This window comes from Homarus americanus, unplaced genomic scaffold (assembly GCF_018991925.1).
Source record: "Homarus americanus isolate GMGI-L3 unplaced genomic scaffold, GMGI_Hamer_2.0 scaffold39675, whole genome shotgun sequence".
NCBI lineage: Eukaryota > Metazoa > Arthropoda > Malacostraca > Decapoda > Nephropidae > Homarus > Homarus americanus.
The window spans coordinates 9,366,151-9,382,092 of record NW_024736071.1 but is presented as its reverse complement, the minus strand read 5'-3'; the positions used below and the strand labels follow the sequence as shown (position 1 = coordinate 9,382,092).

General features: G+C 39.2%; 1 protein-coding gene across 1 annotated transcript in view; it reads left to right on the top strand.

Moving 5' to 3' along the window:
- The window catches only part of LOC121871699 (tuberin-like), a 218,355-nt gene that overhangs the window by 120,496 nt on the left and 81,917 nt on the right, over window positions 1-15,942 (top strand). Inside the window, exons 18-21 of the mRNA XM_042374111.1 lie at window positions 7,218-7,292; window positions 10,175-10,332; window positions 13,685-13,839; window positions 14,730-15,268. Of these exons, the coding sequence (XP_042230045.1) occupies window positions 7,218-7,292; window positions 10,175-10,332; window positions 13,685-13,839; window positions 14,730-15,268 (927 nt within the window). The remainder of the gene's footprint in view (window positions 1-7,217; window positions 7,293-10,174; window positions 10,333-13,684; window positions 13,840-14,729; window positions 15,269-15,942) is intronic.

Below are 15,942 nucleotides of genomic sequence, written 5' to 3'. Positions count from 1 at the left end.
CCGGTCAGCTTCTTCTAGCTTCCTGATGGTCTCCTTATTCATTTGTTGTATGATGTCCTGTATGAGAGTCCGTTGGACTTCCATTATCACATCAGTCAGCTGTTGTTTCGTGAAATTTGAATGTTTGATACTAGCAGCCAACTTGGACATATTGGAGCTAGTGAGGGCTGAGTAGCTGGCAGTAGGGAGACGGTCAAGTTATGTGGTCAGCTGGGGAGGGACGGTGAGGGTGGACAGGGCTCAGATTACAAGCCGTGGCACTGAGGGGAGCATGGTTAGCCTACACCTCACGTGGTAGACACAGATTAACCAGTACAGTAAATTGACAAATATATCTACTTAGGGGGATCACAGATAGATATTGTGTACTGGTCACGACACTCACTAGTCACTCACGAATCAGATTTCTTAGAAATCAGACTGGGTACTCCTGGAAAGACCCTGTTTTTTGACGTAAAACATGAGCTCCCACACACACGTCCCACCACCACTGTTGTATAAGGCCAGAAGAATCAACCTGGAGGATGGAGAGTTCAATATACAAGTGATATCCTCATTAGTCGGAACAATTGGTGCATAGCACTTTCGAGAATGGGAGATTTCCGAGTAACGAGCTGGGAAACGTTTTTTTTTTAATTTTCCTGAAATGTCGCATTATTTCATCCTCGGAATTTGCTCTCAGTCCCGGAATTTTTTTGGGGGGGAGAGTTTCCGGAATTTTCTTTCCAAGAAATGGCTCGAATTGGCAAATCCACGAATAGCCACTTTTATGATATCTTAGTGCACTAATATACAAGTTCAGTAAGTCCTCGCTTAACGTCGTGGTTACGTTTTTGAAAACACAACGTTAATGGAATCAATTTTCCCCATAAGAAATTGATAAAATACTTTAGTTACTTTCCCCAGCCTCCCTTTGTCCCGTGAAATACATTACATATACTGTACATAAATTCAATGGAATTTTTATAGAAAATAGTATATATTATGCATCCAAAAAGATAAATAAACTAAAACATTTTGCATTGTACTCATTGATGGGCAGAGGTGGAGCGAGTGTGTGGTGGGTTTAAACCTCCATTTTCGTAGCAAGGCTAATGGTCTTGTGTTGCTTTTTCGCTAACACTTGATGGGCATTTGGAAGCCATTTCGAATGGTTACAGTTCAGTATTTATAGCAAAAACACTTAAGCACACACGTACGCTGTGGAAGCCTAACAAAGACTGGGGACGCTGTGACGCTCCGAGAGAGAGTGTAGCACGCCAAGATGAGAGAGGGTGATGCAGCATACAAAGTAGTCCGTGATGACATTATAACGAATTCGTCAGGATGTTGTTGGAATCATGGGTATCTAAAGAATAGCGACGTTATAAAGAAACAACAATGTCGGGGGCAATGTTAAATGAGGACTTAATGTATATCTATACTGTGTATCAGAAACTTAATTCACAATGCTGTACAGTACTTACATTCGTATGTGGAAGTCTGGAGCTTGATGAAGTGGTGCACTGTACATAGGGAGACATCTGGTTACTGTAGCATAGGTGGATCATCAAGATCACTGGTGGAAGAGGATAAATCAGTGGTGGTGGTGGAGGAGTGGCGCGCGACCGGAAGGTGGAGCATGACTGGGAGGAGCAGGAGGGAGGAGCGGCAGCAGTAGTAGCTGGTTCTTTCTTGAAAAAACATGATGATTGGTAGTGGTTTCCTCTTGGCTTTGAGGTCTTTAAACATTTCCTGGTAGGGAAACAATACCTGGTTGATTCCTCGGACCATCTTAAAGCTTCATTCCATGGAAGGTTTTGCCGAGCGGTAAAGCAAGCTAGGCTTGATCATGTGGCCAGCTGCATTGCCACAGAAGATGAGCGTCACTTTGTCCTTGGCTGCCTTGAACCTAGAGGCTTGTTTATGTATGTTCTACCAGGCATTTTCTTCCAATATAAACCAGAATCATTGACATTAAACACTTGCTCTGGTCTATAGCCTTTCTCTTCTATTACTTTTTTTTAGCTCTGTGGGAAATGCATCAGCAGCTGTGTGGTCAGCTTCACATTATGGAGTAAGAATCTTTTCTTAAAATTTTCGAACCAACCTTTACTGGCACTAAAAGTTGTTTCAGTCACTGCACTAGTCCCTTCATCACCTGTTGACTCATAAAAATGAGCATGAAGACTTTTAGCCTTTTCATGAATCACGTTGCTGTCGATCGGAACATATTTGCAGTACTGGTCCTCAATCCAAATGTTCAGCGCTTTCTCAGTTTTCACTATGTTCTTCTCACGAACAACCTGCGCCACTTTAGCACTTGCAGGAGCACTTGCTTGAACAATATCACAAATTGCTTGTGCAATTTTCTTGATAATATTGCACTGGATTCATTCACACCAAACAACCTCCTTTTATTTGTCTAATAATTAAATTTTCTTTGCCAGGGTCATCACTGACTTCTGCCTTTTATGTTTCACTCCACTAGCATCACAAGCACTGACACTAGGCAGTCTTTTCGGGGCCATTTTTACAAAGAAACACAAAAGTTTAGAGAGTATAACATGAGATGCTGGGTCACTGGTACTGGGTGGGGACAGAGTGAGATGAGATGCCGCGGGGGCGTGGAGTGACTCGTTGCGCTGTGGGAGAAGGCTCGCATGCTAGCCACCTGACCCACCAGTTGCTTACTGTATGTATATTATGTATGTTGTATGTATATCATGTATGTAATCCATTTATATACATTACTTATTAGCCAGCAGCGTGTGGCAATGCTTTTATCATGTCACCATGTCATCATGTGTCTGGCAACATCTGGAAGCTGCTAATGTATCACTTGCCACATGTCGCCTGAGAGGTCAGAGAGAGGTCAGTTGACCCATAGAGAGTATAGGAACCGCCGTCTTGGCTCGCACCTCTGTACAATCCAGCAAATAGAATCTACAAAACTCTACAGGTGTTTGTGTTCGCTCCTGTAGTTAGAACTGAGCACCTAGAACATGTACACTTACCATGAATCGTCGAAATCGCGAATCGTAAACCCATGAGTAGGAAAGGTCTACTGTACTGTACTGTACTGGTACGTACTGTATTTCATCCTCAGAATTTGCTCCCAGGCATAGAAAAATATTTAGAGAGAGTTTCTGTAATATTCCTTGGAATTTCAGAAAATGCACCCAATTTTCAAACCTCTGAATTTTTTCCCAAACCCGGAAAAATAATTTGGAGAGAGGTTTCGGAACTGTTCTAGGAATTTTGCAGAAAATGCGCCTGATTTTCAACCACAGAAAAAATTTTTCAAACCCAGAATTGAAAGAAATTTTTGGAAAAATTCCTAGCAAATTTCAATTTCGGCTAAGAGGGGTTCTGGTTAATGGAGATACTGCTCCACCCCGACTTACAACGGGGTTAGAGACCGACATCCAGGTCGTAAGTCGGATATGCTTAAATAGTATATGGAAAATCTAAACTGAGTGTCTCTTTTTCTTCTCATCACCACAAAACACTCACTTTTAAGCTTGCCAGCCATTTTAAAGTGAATTACAAATATTTTTTTTTTTGTGTTCTTACTTTGGGACTCGAAAATACTTAATTTGACCAAATTTTGGTACAGTATTACCGAGGCAGGTCGTAAGTACGGGTGGTCGTAAGTCGAGTAGGTCGTAAGTCGGGGACGAGCTGTATAGTATTACTGTAGATGGATATGACTCATTTACGAACCTTTTTCAGGCAACTTACAAGAGGGGTGAGGGTGCAGGTGGAGGAGGTTTTTGAAGAATTGAAGTGGTGTAAAATTAAACTTACGGGGAGAGACTTACTCATTGTGGGATGTATCTGCAAAAACCCCAAATTGTAGCTTATTTAAAACAAGGGAACTTAAGAGCCTAAATTGACAATGTAACGGCGCTCGACCCTAGCCACTCACTTGTCATGGAGGATTTCAAAAATGTCGGTGTTGACTGGGGGAATAAAACCACACCAAATGACCTTAATAATCCAGCTTCTCTTTCTATTGAAACTGTGAGACAATTTCCTATTTCAACATGTTAAAGATCCTTTTCCGACTCATCATTGAGGGTAAGAAACAACCAAACCACTGGACCTCACTATAACTAACGAAGAGGGTATGGTGGCTAAGTCGGAACACCTATAGTATTTTCACGCCGATTGGTTCTCCTGAGCGTTTTACCTCCCTCCAGACGCGCGTAAATAAGCGTGTATTTATATTGACCTTTTATGATAAGTATTTACAATTTCTACCATCCTCTCTGAAGTGCTAATGCCTTGAAATCATTTGCATTTTGATAGTCCAGATATTTAACATTATTTTAGATAAATAACAGGTCTGATTACCAATTGTGAACACATTTGTGTTTGAATTTTCTATGAACCAGTCAGCTTTTAGTATAGAAGAGGGGCATGGCCTACAGGCCAGGTTAGCGTGGAAAGGGTATAGTCTCCGTTGGCACTAGCCATCACATGACGTTCTTCAGATTTAACCGTTCACAGTAGAAGACTACTACAAATGCAATCTTGTCATTCCACTGGTTGACAATCTGCTTACAGAACTACAAGATCGCTTCACTGAGCACACAAGACTAACAATTCAGGTATTGCATCTCATCCCATTTGTGATATGCACATCTGGGACTGTAAACATAGATGTCATCAGTGAAATTGTACATTTCTACCAAGATGACCTACCTTCTCCAGTAACAGCTAATAAAGAAAATTAAATCAGTAACAAAGGCCCCAAGCTCAGCAATAGAGATCATGAAACAAACCGAGATTATTTTTCCCACACATCCACTGTTTGCTGCATATATTTTGTACGATGCCTGTAACATCCTGTGAGTGTGAGTGGTCTACAGTATTAATGGATCAAGATGTCTCAAAACATTTGTTTGGACAACAATGACTCAAGACTGCACAAATGGAATACTGCTAACTCATATTCACATGACATGTCCTTGGATATTGATGCTATCATCAACAAATTTGCAAGAAAATATCTTCAGAGAATGGAGTTGTTAGACATCTTTAAATAATGTTTAATGAGAAGCATAAGATTTGTTTTATATATGTCCAATGTAAGCTGACTGTTTGATACAAGCTGAATACCAATATGAGCTAGAAGCAAGCATGTTAGATACAAGCTGAGTAAGTTTAATGTGTTATATACTTGTTGGATATGTCTTGGATACAAATGAATGTGTTAGAAACAAGTTGAATGTGTTATAGAGAAGCTGAATATTTGGTTAATATATATTAAATACTAGCAGTGTGTGTGTTAAGTATAAGCTGAGTATTTGTTAAATATATAGTACAAGAAGAAAGCTCCAAACAGTATGTATTATATACAAGCTGGATAATTGTTTTATATGTCAGCTGGATATGTGTTAGATATTCGAGTGTGATCCAAAAGTTCCAGTACTGGCATCATAAAATCTTTATTTTTCAAGATATTACAGTGAAACTTTAGTCATCCTCAGAATATTCTCCAGAGGCCTCAATGCAACACTGAATCCACTCCTCTCGCTTTTGGAATCAGATTTGCTATGTGTCCTGGATCTCCATGCTGTCCATAAATTTCTTCCACTTGAGGTTCAACTTGAACTTTGGAAACAGCCAGAAGTCACAGGGGGCCAAATCTGGAGAGTACAGAGAGTGGGGGACAACTGGGATGCTGTGCTTCACCAGAAAATCGTTCACAGAGAGGGCAGTGTGCAAAGGTGTGTTGTCCTGGTGAAGCAGCCAATTGCCGGTCATCAGTCAGAATCCGGTTAACATATCCATATGAAAGGTCCAATTGCTTGGCAATCTCGCGGATGGTCACCCTACGATTCTCATGGAAGAGCTGGTCATTTTTGGACATATTCATAATTTCATTCAGTGGAAGGCTGACTGGAATGATGCTCATCTTCAAAGGTGCACCCTTCTTTGAAGCACTTGTGCCACCTGAAAACTTAAGCCTTGAACATTGCTTCATATTTGTAGGCTTCCTCGATCATTTCATGGGTTTCTGCATCTTTTTATCCAAGTCTGAAGGAAAATGTGAGGGTTGAGTGGCGATTGACTCGACAAAGCTGCACTACGGCTGGTTGACACCACTGATTCCCACCAAATTGATGCAGTAAACAACTTATACCCAAGGTGAGTAACTGCTGATGATTTGTTTCTTTATCTGCTAAGAGAAAGGTTTTATGAAGCCAGTCCGAGAACTTTTGGATCACATCTTGTATATATTTGGTCCAAGATGAATTTTATATACGAGATAAAAGTTGAATACTGTATGTCATTAGATAATCTGATATTTGTGGTAGGTACAAACTGAAATACTTTACTAGGGTTGCTTCATGTGAGCGAATAGACCAAGATGTTGCGAGGTATATTTACAGAGAACAATTAGATGTGATGCACTTACTTTATAATACAGAATGAGATGTGTTCCTAATATCTTGTTTGTGTATTATTTCCCTTTAATGACAGTTCAGTACCTTAATTTACATCTCTCTCTCATTAGTAATGAGATTGGGAGATGGGTTAGTGTCATGGTGGTGTACCTGGAGTTGGAACAAAGCGCCCCAAGTTCGTTCCTGGCACCTCCCTGGAACCTGGGGCACTGTACAACCATAGTAGTTGGTGTGCCCCTAGAATTCCCAATCGACAACAATAGTAATGAAACTGCAATTTGTTTAAAATTTTAGTAAATAATCAAGATAATATTACTGTATTTTTGTACGTGAATAACTCATCGCTATTGCGATCATAATTACCAATAACAGCAGTGAACCCTCTTGACAAATTTCTGTATTGTAGAGTACAACATGTATATCACCACATGTGGTGCATATGCCAAGGAGACATTACAGATCTTAGGCAAAGGGAACAAATAGCACCATTTTGTCAGCAGATGGAGTTATGGAATTTAAGAATATTCTCTAAGAAAGGTACAGTATTTAGATACTGTATATACAGTACATATGTTAAACATTGTAGGTGACAAGTACAGTACTTATTTCATCCTCTTTGCTTGGGTGGTTGGTTACATCTCTGATATGCACTGTTGACATTTACTGGTTTCAGAATTTAACTATCTTCTTGTCTGTCATTGCATCCAGAAAATTGTAAGCTGTTCATTTAGCAGACCAAGTGGTAGGAAAACAGTGTTGATTAGGTGAAATGTGTGACATTTTCATACATTTAACAATAAATGTTTTCTCTATTTGCAGAATTTAGAAATGATTCAGAATAATATGACATTAGCCTTGAATATGAAGAAATCCAGTGCAGAGAGACAGACAAAGGTAAGTGACATGTATCCAGACAATTTTGATAAGGAAGGAGGTATAGTTTTAATGAAAATGGGCATTCCCATAATGTGAAGTGATATCCTGAATTTTGTGTCCATAAAGACTTGTGTATAATACAGTCACCCAAATCAATGATGTCATGATTTTCAGAAATTTCCAATCAAAAAGTGGTGTCTGGAACTACCAGACCTGCTTTATCTTTGCTTTTATCTAGGCCATTATCACATCTTGACTATTCCTGCCATTATCACATCTTGACTATTCCTGCCATTATCACATCTTGACTATTCCTGCCATTATCACATCTTGACTATTCCTGCCATTATCACATCTTGACTATTCCTGCCATTATCACATCTTGACTATTCCTGCCATTATCACATCTTGACTATTCCTGCCATTATCACATCTTGACTATTCCTGCCATTATCACATCTTGACTATTCCTGCCATTATCACATCTTGACTATTCCTGCCATTATCACATCTTGACTATTCCTGCCATTATCACATCTTGACTATTCCTGCCATTATCACATCAAGGCTATTCCTGCCATTATCACATCTAGGCTATTCTTGCCATTATCATATCTAGGCTATTCCTGCCATTACCACAGTTAGGCTATTCCTGCCATTACTACATCTAGGCTAAAGGCTATTCCTGCCATTACCACATCTAGGATATTCCTGCAATTATCATATCTAGGCTATTCCTGCCATTACCACAGTTAGGCTATTCCTGCCATTACCACAGTTAGGCTATTCCTGCCATTACCACAGTTAGGCTATTCCTGCCATTACCACAGTTAGGCTATTCCTGCCATTACCACAGTTAGGCTATTCCTGCCATTACCACATAGGCTATTCCTGGCCTGCCACTATACCTGCATCTAGGCTATTCATGCATCTAGGCTATTCCTGCCTACCTGGCATCTAGGCTATTCCTGCCACTCTAGGCTATTCCTGCCACTACTCTAGGCTATTCCTGCCACTACCGCATCTAGGCTATTCCTGCCACTACCGCATCTAGGCTATTCCTGCCACTACCGCATCTAGGCTATTCCTGCCACTACCGCATCTAGGCTATTCCTGCCACTACCGCATCTAGTCTATTCCTGCCATTACCGCATCTAGGATATTCCTGCCATTATCATATCTAGGCTATTCCTGCCATTACTACATCTAGGCTATAGGCTATTCCTGCCATTACCACATCTAGGCTATTCCTGCCATTACCACATCTAGGCTATTCCTGCCATTATCACATCTAGGCTATTCCTGCCATTACCATATCTAGGCTATTCCTGCCATTATCACATCGAGGCTATTCCTGCCATTACCACATCTAGGCTATTCCTGCCATTACCATATCTAAACTTTTCCTGCCATTATCACATCTAGGCTATTGGCTATTCCTGCTATTACCACATATAAGATGGCCTTCCAGTGCCACATCATAGTCCTACTGCTCCTGCATTTAGCCTAGTTTTGCTGTTATGGTCAGCCAATTAAGAGCAACAGCTTATTTTTCTAATACAGAATGCATTTTTTATTGGTGTGATGCTTTAGTTATTTCTCTGAATTAGGAACAGTTGTAGATAATATAGGGCAATGGTTCTTATGGGTAAATTACCTTGCGAGGGTAATTTGATATTTTGGGGGGCTAAAGCATTTGAATTCATGAGTATAAGAGAAATGTAATGTGCAGATATAGAGACAGTGGTCTTGTCTCAGGGTTATGGAAAAATACAATTAAGAAGTGTTCCAGTAAACTTTTATGTGGGGGGGGGGTAATGAGTATTGGTGTCTGGTCTGTTTTGGGGTAATGGCCAAAACTAATTGAGAAGCCCTGATCTAAGGGATTCCAGCCATGTTTGATATTTGTTGAAATTGCTCTACCCTGTAGATAGATAACACTGATCTTGCTATGTCCATACCCTTCTTTGAAGAACAAAATATTTTTTGTGAGAGTATTTAATACCATTTGCATTTTTACATTTTCTATAATGAGAAACTTCAATACAGTACAGTACTGTACCTGAGATTGAAAATACATGCTTTACTTTTACTTTTATCCTCTTCACCACTGATTGGCTCGTTAGCCTCTTGGGCGATCGGTCACGTCTGTTACTTTTCTTTTTCTTTTATCCTCTTCACCAAATGTTCGGCTCATTAGCCGCTTGGGCTATCGGTCACGTCTCTGTTACGCACTGTTGGCAAGTACTGGGCATGCACCAGCTCCTGAATGTACCTGAACCTGCTCCAGTGTTGGTCAAGTCTGGTCTCGTAAGAGCTCATACTCGGTGCCGACACAACACTTTCTGGTAGATTGTTCCAAGAGTTCACAACTCTCACTCCGAAAAAGTTTTCCCTCACAGTTTTCTGGACCTGTGGCTTCTTCAATCTTGAGCTGTGACCCCGTGTGGGGCGAGCGTCCGCCAGCGCCAAGTAAGGACACTCGACTGAGATGCTTATACACCTCAATTAGGTCGCCCCTTGCCCGTCTGTAGTATAAGCAAGGCAAGTTCAGGTGCTCCAATCTCTCAGGGTAGTTGAGGTGCCGAAGTGCAGGCACCAGTCTGATGGCCCTCCTTTGAACATTTTCAACCAACTGACAGTCCCTAGTGTGGACATTGGTTAATAATGTTGCATGTGCTGGACTTTTTTTCCACCTCAAACTTCACCACACTTTGATCTGCAAAACGGGCAGGAATTGAAGACTAGCCATAGAATTGACTGAATTAAACCTGGGTTACATAAAAATGTATTTGTATCACTGAAGCTTGAAAAACAGAAAAATTCCAAATTCAGCTTTACAGTATTTCTAAAAGATGTTGAATTATGTAGTACATTGTTATATTTCCTTTTCTTGAAAGGTCAAAGGCAAGGGAAGTGGCAAGATGAGCAAAGAACAAGGAAGTGATGAAACTGAGCAAGAGGAAGAAAGGATACACCTGTATAGTGAACTGAGAGAAACCTGTGTTGACTTGATGTCTCGATATTCCTTTGCATCATGTTCACCCCTTCCTAAAAGGTAAGATTATATATGTATATGATAACTTTTTGGATTAGTGTTAATGAGTTTAAACTTGAACTATTACTCCAAAATTGGGATGGGCTGCTGGCAAGGAAAAACATTGTTTTGGATTTAGGCAATGACATCCACAAACTGAAGAGTAGTCTTTTCTGTTTTATTTGAGGCCAACATAAAGGTAGTGGAACCGGATTAAAGGAAATCTGTCAACACTTTTAACTCTTTGAAGATGGTGTTGGCAATTTATGGCCATTACCCAATGGGTGAGGAAAAAAAATTAAATCGTATAAAAATGTGAATTTACACCATCAAAGTTTAGTGGTTGGGAGGAATAAACAAAGAATTGCCTCAATCCCATGTCTAAGGCTCATGGGTGGACACATGGCATATGGAAGCTATCCCAGCATATTCCTCCTCCTTGTAACAAATTCCCCCCAAATTCACTATTTAAATATTTTCCATTACACCATCGTGGGATCGTGTAAGCCTGCTTGTTCCTATTTGCATGATATTCTCGGCTTCTCGCTTGAACTCCTCAGCATGCTTGAATAATTGTACTCACAGTAGAAGTAGGTTGGTCTCTGCTGATCTTAGTTGGGCCTTCACCACATTCATGACGCATGACTATTTCATGCTTGGTTTTAAGAGTCGTAGGCTTATGTGGTCTTCTGGCAATGGTGGAGGTAGCTGAGGTATCAGCACAACACTAGGATGCCATTACTCACAGATTCACGAAAGGATGGCATGAATACACAAGGATGAAGAGATAGCACTTCACTTTCACTGAACACTAAGCAGATGGTGAGTAGGCTGAGAGGGGTGTGGGAGGAATGGGGTTTGATTATTATGTAGCATGAGTGAGAGAGTGTTCAGTGCAATTGCATTCCAAGATCATTGCCCCAGCTGACTCTCAGGCTGTGTCTGGCACCCAGTTTGAACTTTCGATTCGACCATTTTGGATAATTGAAAACCGCTTTCGGATGGTAAAAAAAGTGGGGGGGGTGAAAATATCGTAATTTCAATTAGTAATCAGTTGTATAATAAGGGATACCTGTACAGTATTGTCATCACCACCTTTGATTTACTGTACAGTATTACCCCGCTTTACACGGTTTCACTTTCCGCGATTTATCATTTACGCGTACCTTGCCAGAACCGGACTTTCACTTTCCTCGGTGCATCTACTCATATACGCGGTGAAGTATAATTTTTTTTTTTTTTATTTAGCTCATAAAATTCATGCAAATTACCCGGCCAGAATATAATTTACATTTCTGGAATTCTTACAATATGATGATCATTTTGAATATAAACATCATGGATTTTACATTAGACATACAAATTTTAGATCTTTTGTAATAATTTGGTTTACACAAAGCAAATATTTTATCTTTTGTGCAAAATATATGAAGTTTACATTCAAAATATTCCCTGACCTGCAAGGAATCCAGAAATGTCAATTAAATTATCCTAACTTTAGTCTGAGTTATTATTCATTACTAAAAATGTAAATATACTATTTTCTCCCAAAGCTTCTCTGGTAGGGAGGGAGGGACCGACCCAGCTAGGGCCGAGCATTTTGATTGACAGATAGTATCCTTGATGAATATTTCTTTGTTTATTTACTGAAGATATATGTTTTAGCTCATAAAATTCATACAAATTACCCGGCCAAAATATAATTTACATTGCTGGAATTCTTACAATATGATGATCATTTTGAATATAAACATCATGGATTTTGCATTAGACAGACAAATTTTAGATCTAATGTAATAATTTGGTTTACACAAAGCAAATATTTTATCTTTTGAGCAAAATATATGAAGTTTACATTCAAAATATTCCCTGACCTGCAAGGAATCCAGAAATGTCAGTTATATTATCCTAACTTTAGTCTGAGGTATTATTTATTACTAAAAGTTAAAATCTAGTTTTTTCACCCAAATTTCTCTGGTAGGGAGGGAAGGTGGGGGGAGGGTTGGGACCGACTGACCCAGCTGCCGTGAGTGTGAGGAGGGGGGGAGGCAAGTTGGGGTACTTTGATTGACAGATAGTGTCGTGAAGAATATTTTTTTTTTTATTAACTGAAGATATTTGTTTTAGCTCATAAAATTCATACAAATTACTCGACCAGAATATAATTTACATTGCTGGAATTCTTACAATATGATGATCATTTTGAATATAAACATCATGGATTTTGCTTTAGACATACAAATTTTAGATCTAATGTAATAATTTGGTTTACACAAAGCAAGTATTTTGTCTTTTGTGCAAAATATATGAAGTTTACATTCAAAATATTCCCTGACCTGCAAGGAATCCAGAAATGTCAATTATATTATCCTAACTTTAGTCTGAGGTATTATTTATTACTAAACGTTAAAATCTAGTGTTTCACCCAATCATTTCTCAGAGAGGTAGGGGCCAGTGAGCTGGGAAGAGGGGGGGGGGGATTTGAGTCCATTGTTTGAATGGACATTAACCTGGTGACTGTATTTCTCTTAAATATTAATTGTGTGAGCATACCATCATAAAATTTAGATGTTATTTTTACTACAACATAGGTACAGTGGGGTATGCTATAACGAATCTAATTGGTTCTAGAACCTTGTTCGTTATAGCATTCGTTCGTTATAGGATTAATCCGTTCCAGGCCCCCAAATACAACCACTTAACACTGAAAAATATAATATAAAATTGTAAAAATTTAAAAAAAGTGCATAAATATGCATCTAAACCCCTGAAATAAAGAATATCACTAATACTTGTAATAAAAAAACAATAAATTAGTAAAAAAAAAAAAAAAAAAAAAATTTTTTTTTTAATAATTTTCGTTTTAGGAGTTTCGTTCGTTATAGCATTCTCAATTTTATAGGTAAAACCGTTCGTTATAGGAATATTCGTTGTAGGATCCGTTCCTTATAGCATACCCCACTGTATTGTGTCAGGAAAAAGTGGAGTTTGGGGGTCGGGCCAGTCTCTCTTGGAATTAATCCCATATGTTCTGTTGTTCACTTTACGCGGTTTCACTTTCCGCGGTACCCTGTGGGTTCAATTGACCGCGTAAATCGGGTACTACTGTATACTTTTTTGACATTTAGTGAAGGATTGTATTCAAACAGATTTGCAACAGGAAAGTTAGGATAGTATTTAATTTTTTTATTGATCCCTTCTCTACTATGTGATTGCTAGCATGTGTGTGAGAGATACAGAAACAGAGATAGCAAAATGCATGTGAACTACTGTACTTAATAAAAAATGTGACAAAGAAGGCATTATGCATGCTACTCATATTCTTGTAGTATTTATTATCTGTTAAGAATGTGACAATTATTCGACATTTCAGGGGGCCTGTGGCAGAAATGTTGATATCAGGAGGTCCAAGTATGACCTGGTTGATAGGCAACAAATTAATAACCATCACTACCTCTGGTTGCTCACAAAAGGCCCTTCAAAATGGACTCTGTGAAAAGTGTCTCCAGCTCTGCAACACAGATAAGTGTTAGTAAGAGTAATTTTTTGAGGTCACAATACTGTACTGGTAAACAGAAAATGATTGGGTATATTTAGAATGATTTTCAACTTATTTTTTATTTTTTTAATAAACTAGTTTATTTTATTTCTTTATCGAATAATACTGTAAACTAAATTTGTTTTAAGAATTAAGTAAAACGTTAACCTTTGCAAGATAATTATTGCAACTATTGGGTTAAGCCCGCCAAGACACTTCCCATAACTGTTGCATTTTGATTTTTCCCACCCGATTTTGAATGATTTTGTGAGTCCCTAGCCTGCCTGGCAGCTCTGACGTAAGAGTGGTTGCACATATTGAAATATTAAACAAGTACAGTACTGTAAGGGAGTGCTGGTAATTATCGATCATCACAGTCATGCTGAAGACTTTCATAGTTATCCCTTTACATATGTGTTCTTTTGCGTTAAATATACTTTCTACAATAAATAAATGGTGTAATTACTCAAATATCAAACTTAAGAAGATGGAGAATTGTAAATAACAAAAATAAAATTGAAAAGCTTGTTTAATGAAGTGTGCCCCTTCATTACCTTTGGGAATGATAATTTGGCTAGTTTCAGATTTTTTTTATTCTTATTACTGTACTTACCATATATTTTAGCATATTCCATCTTTTGGGTGGTCCTAAAATTTTGAAGTGATTGCTTCGTAAGGTTTAATATACTATACAAAGAGATCCTGATTACTGTACCTTCAAGTGAGCCGTTTGAATATCCTTGCCAAGTATTTGTGCCAATGTATTTTACTTCATCCTCTTTGTCACTGATCAGCCTGTTGGCCATTTGGGCTTCTCTTGTGTGCAGGAAATTTTATTCTTTTAGAGGATGAATTTGTAATTGCAGTTTGTCATTTTCAGATAGGCAAGATGATAAAGATTTGGTGAGGCCCTCTTCACCATTTTCTCCAGACGTTGAAGCTTCTCCAGTTAAACCATTCTCAGAGCCTTCACTTGACCAGTTGTCGGACTCATCTTCAGCTTGCCCCCACTCTGAATTACCAACAGTTCACTCATCTTTGGAGTCATCATCAATGCACAGCTTTTCTGAGACATCTGTAAACCCTTCTGTTACAAAGCTATTACCAAGCCATTTGGGTCCCGAGTCATCAACAACCTGCATAGTCACTGAAACCTCACAAACTTCACCAGTGTCTGAACCATCCTCAAGTTACTCAATATCTATTCAGTCACCAGGCCCCTCTACTTCTGAAACCTCCCCAAGCCATTCAGTTTTGGGACTGTCCCGAAGATGCTCTGGCTCTCTTTCCCCAAGCCAATTTCTTCCCAATACAGCTCTTAGTTGTTTAAACTCTGATCTTCAAAATTGTCGAACTTCAGCTCCACCTCTCAGCCATCCTGTCTCTGGTTCATTTCTAAGTAGCTGTTCTACTGACAGGGTAAGTTTTCATTTATGATTTTTTCTTGTAAACCAGGGTGGCTTGAATTAACCCGTAAAAGGTCACATTATAAACATACCCTCTGTACGTGGTAACCCCCCCCCCGCCGGTTGGGAAAAATAAAATTCTTGTTTTATGGCTCAAACGCCCCAAAATGACCGAAGAAAACAAGAAATACTAGTAAAAGTGGCAACTCACCTCGTTTAAAATTGTTACTTGGCATTTAAATCCTGGGCTGGTGCAGTTTTGCCAAGCCTACTAGCTTCCAGTTCTGTCACATTACTTACTGTACATGGCTGCAAGACCGACAGGAAGTAATGCGACGTCAGTGAGAAATGTTGCTTCTTCTCTCCGTATTCAGATAAAGAATCATCTGTTATGGTGGACAAACTGGGACAATCTAATCGGTCCCTCTCCCTGGGTTCCGCCTCAAACAGGTTTGGTCGTTTGTCCGGATGCGTCCAAAATATGATGGGGATACCATTCTTCAAAAGGGGAATTCAGTCAAGGGAAGTGGAGCAACTTCCTTTGGGACAAACACATAAATTTAAAAGAATTAGCAGTGGTCCTATTCTTTTTGTCGGCAAACCCAAATTTACAAAATATGACGATCCTGTTTGCCATGGGCAACAAAATGGCAGTGTTTTGTCTCAATCATCAAGGGTCAACAAGGT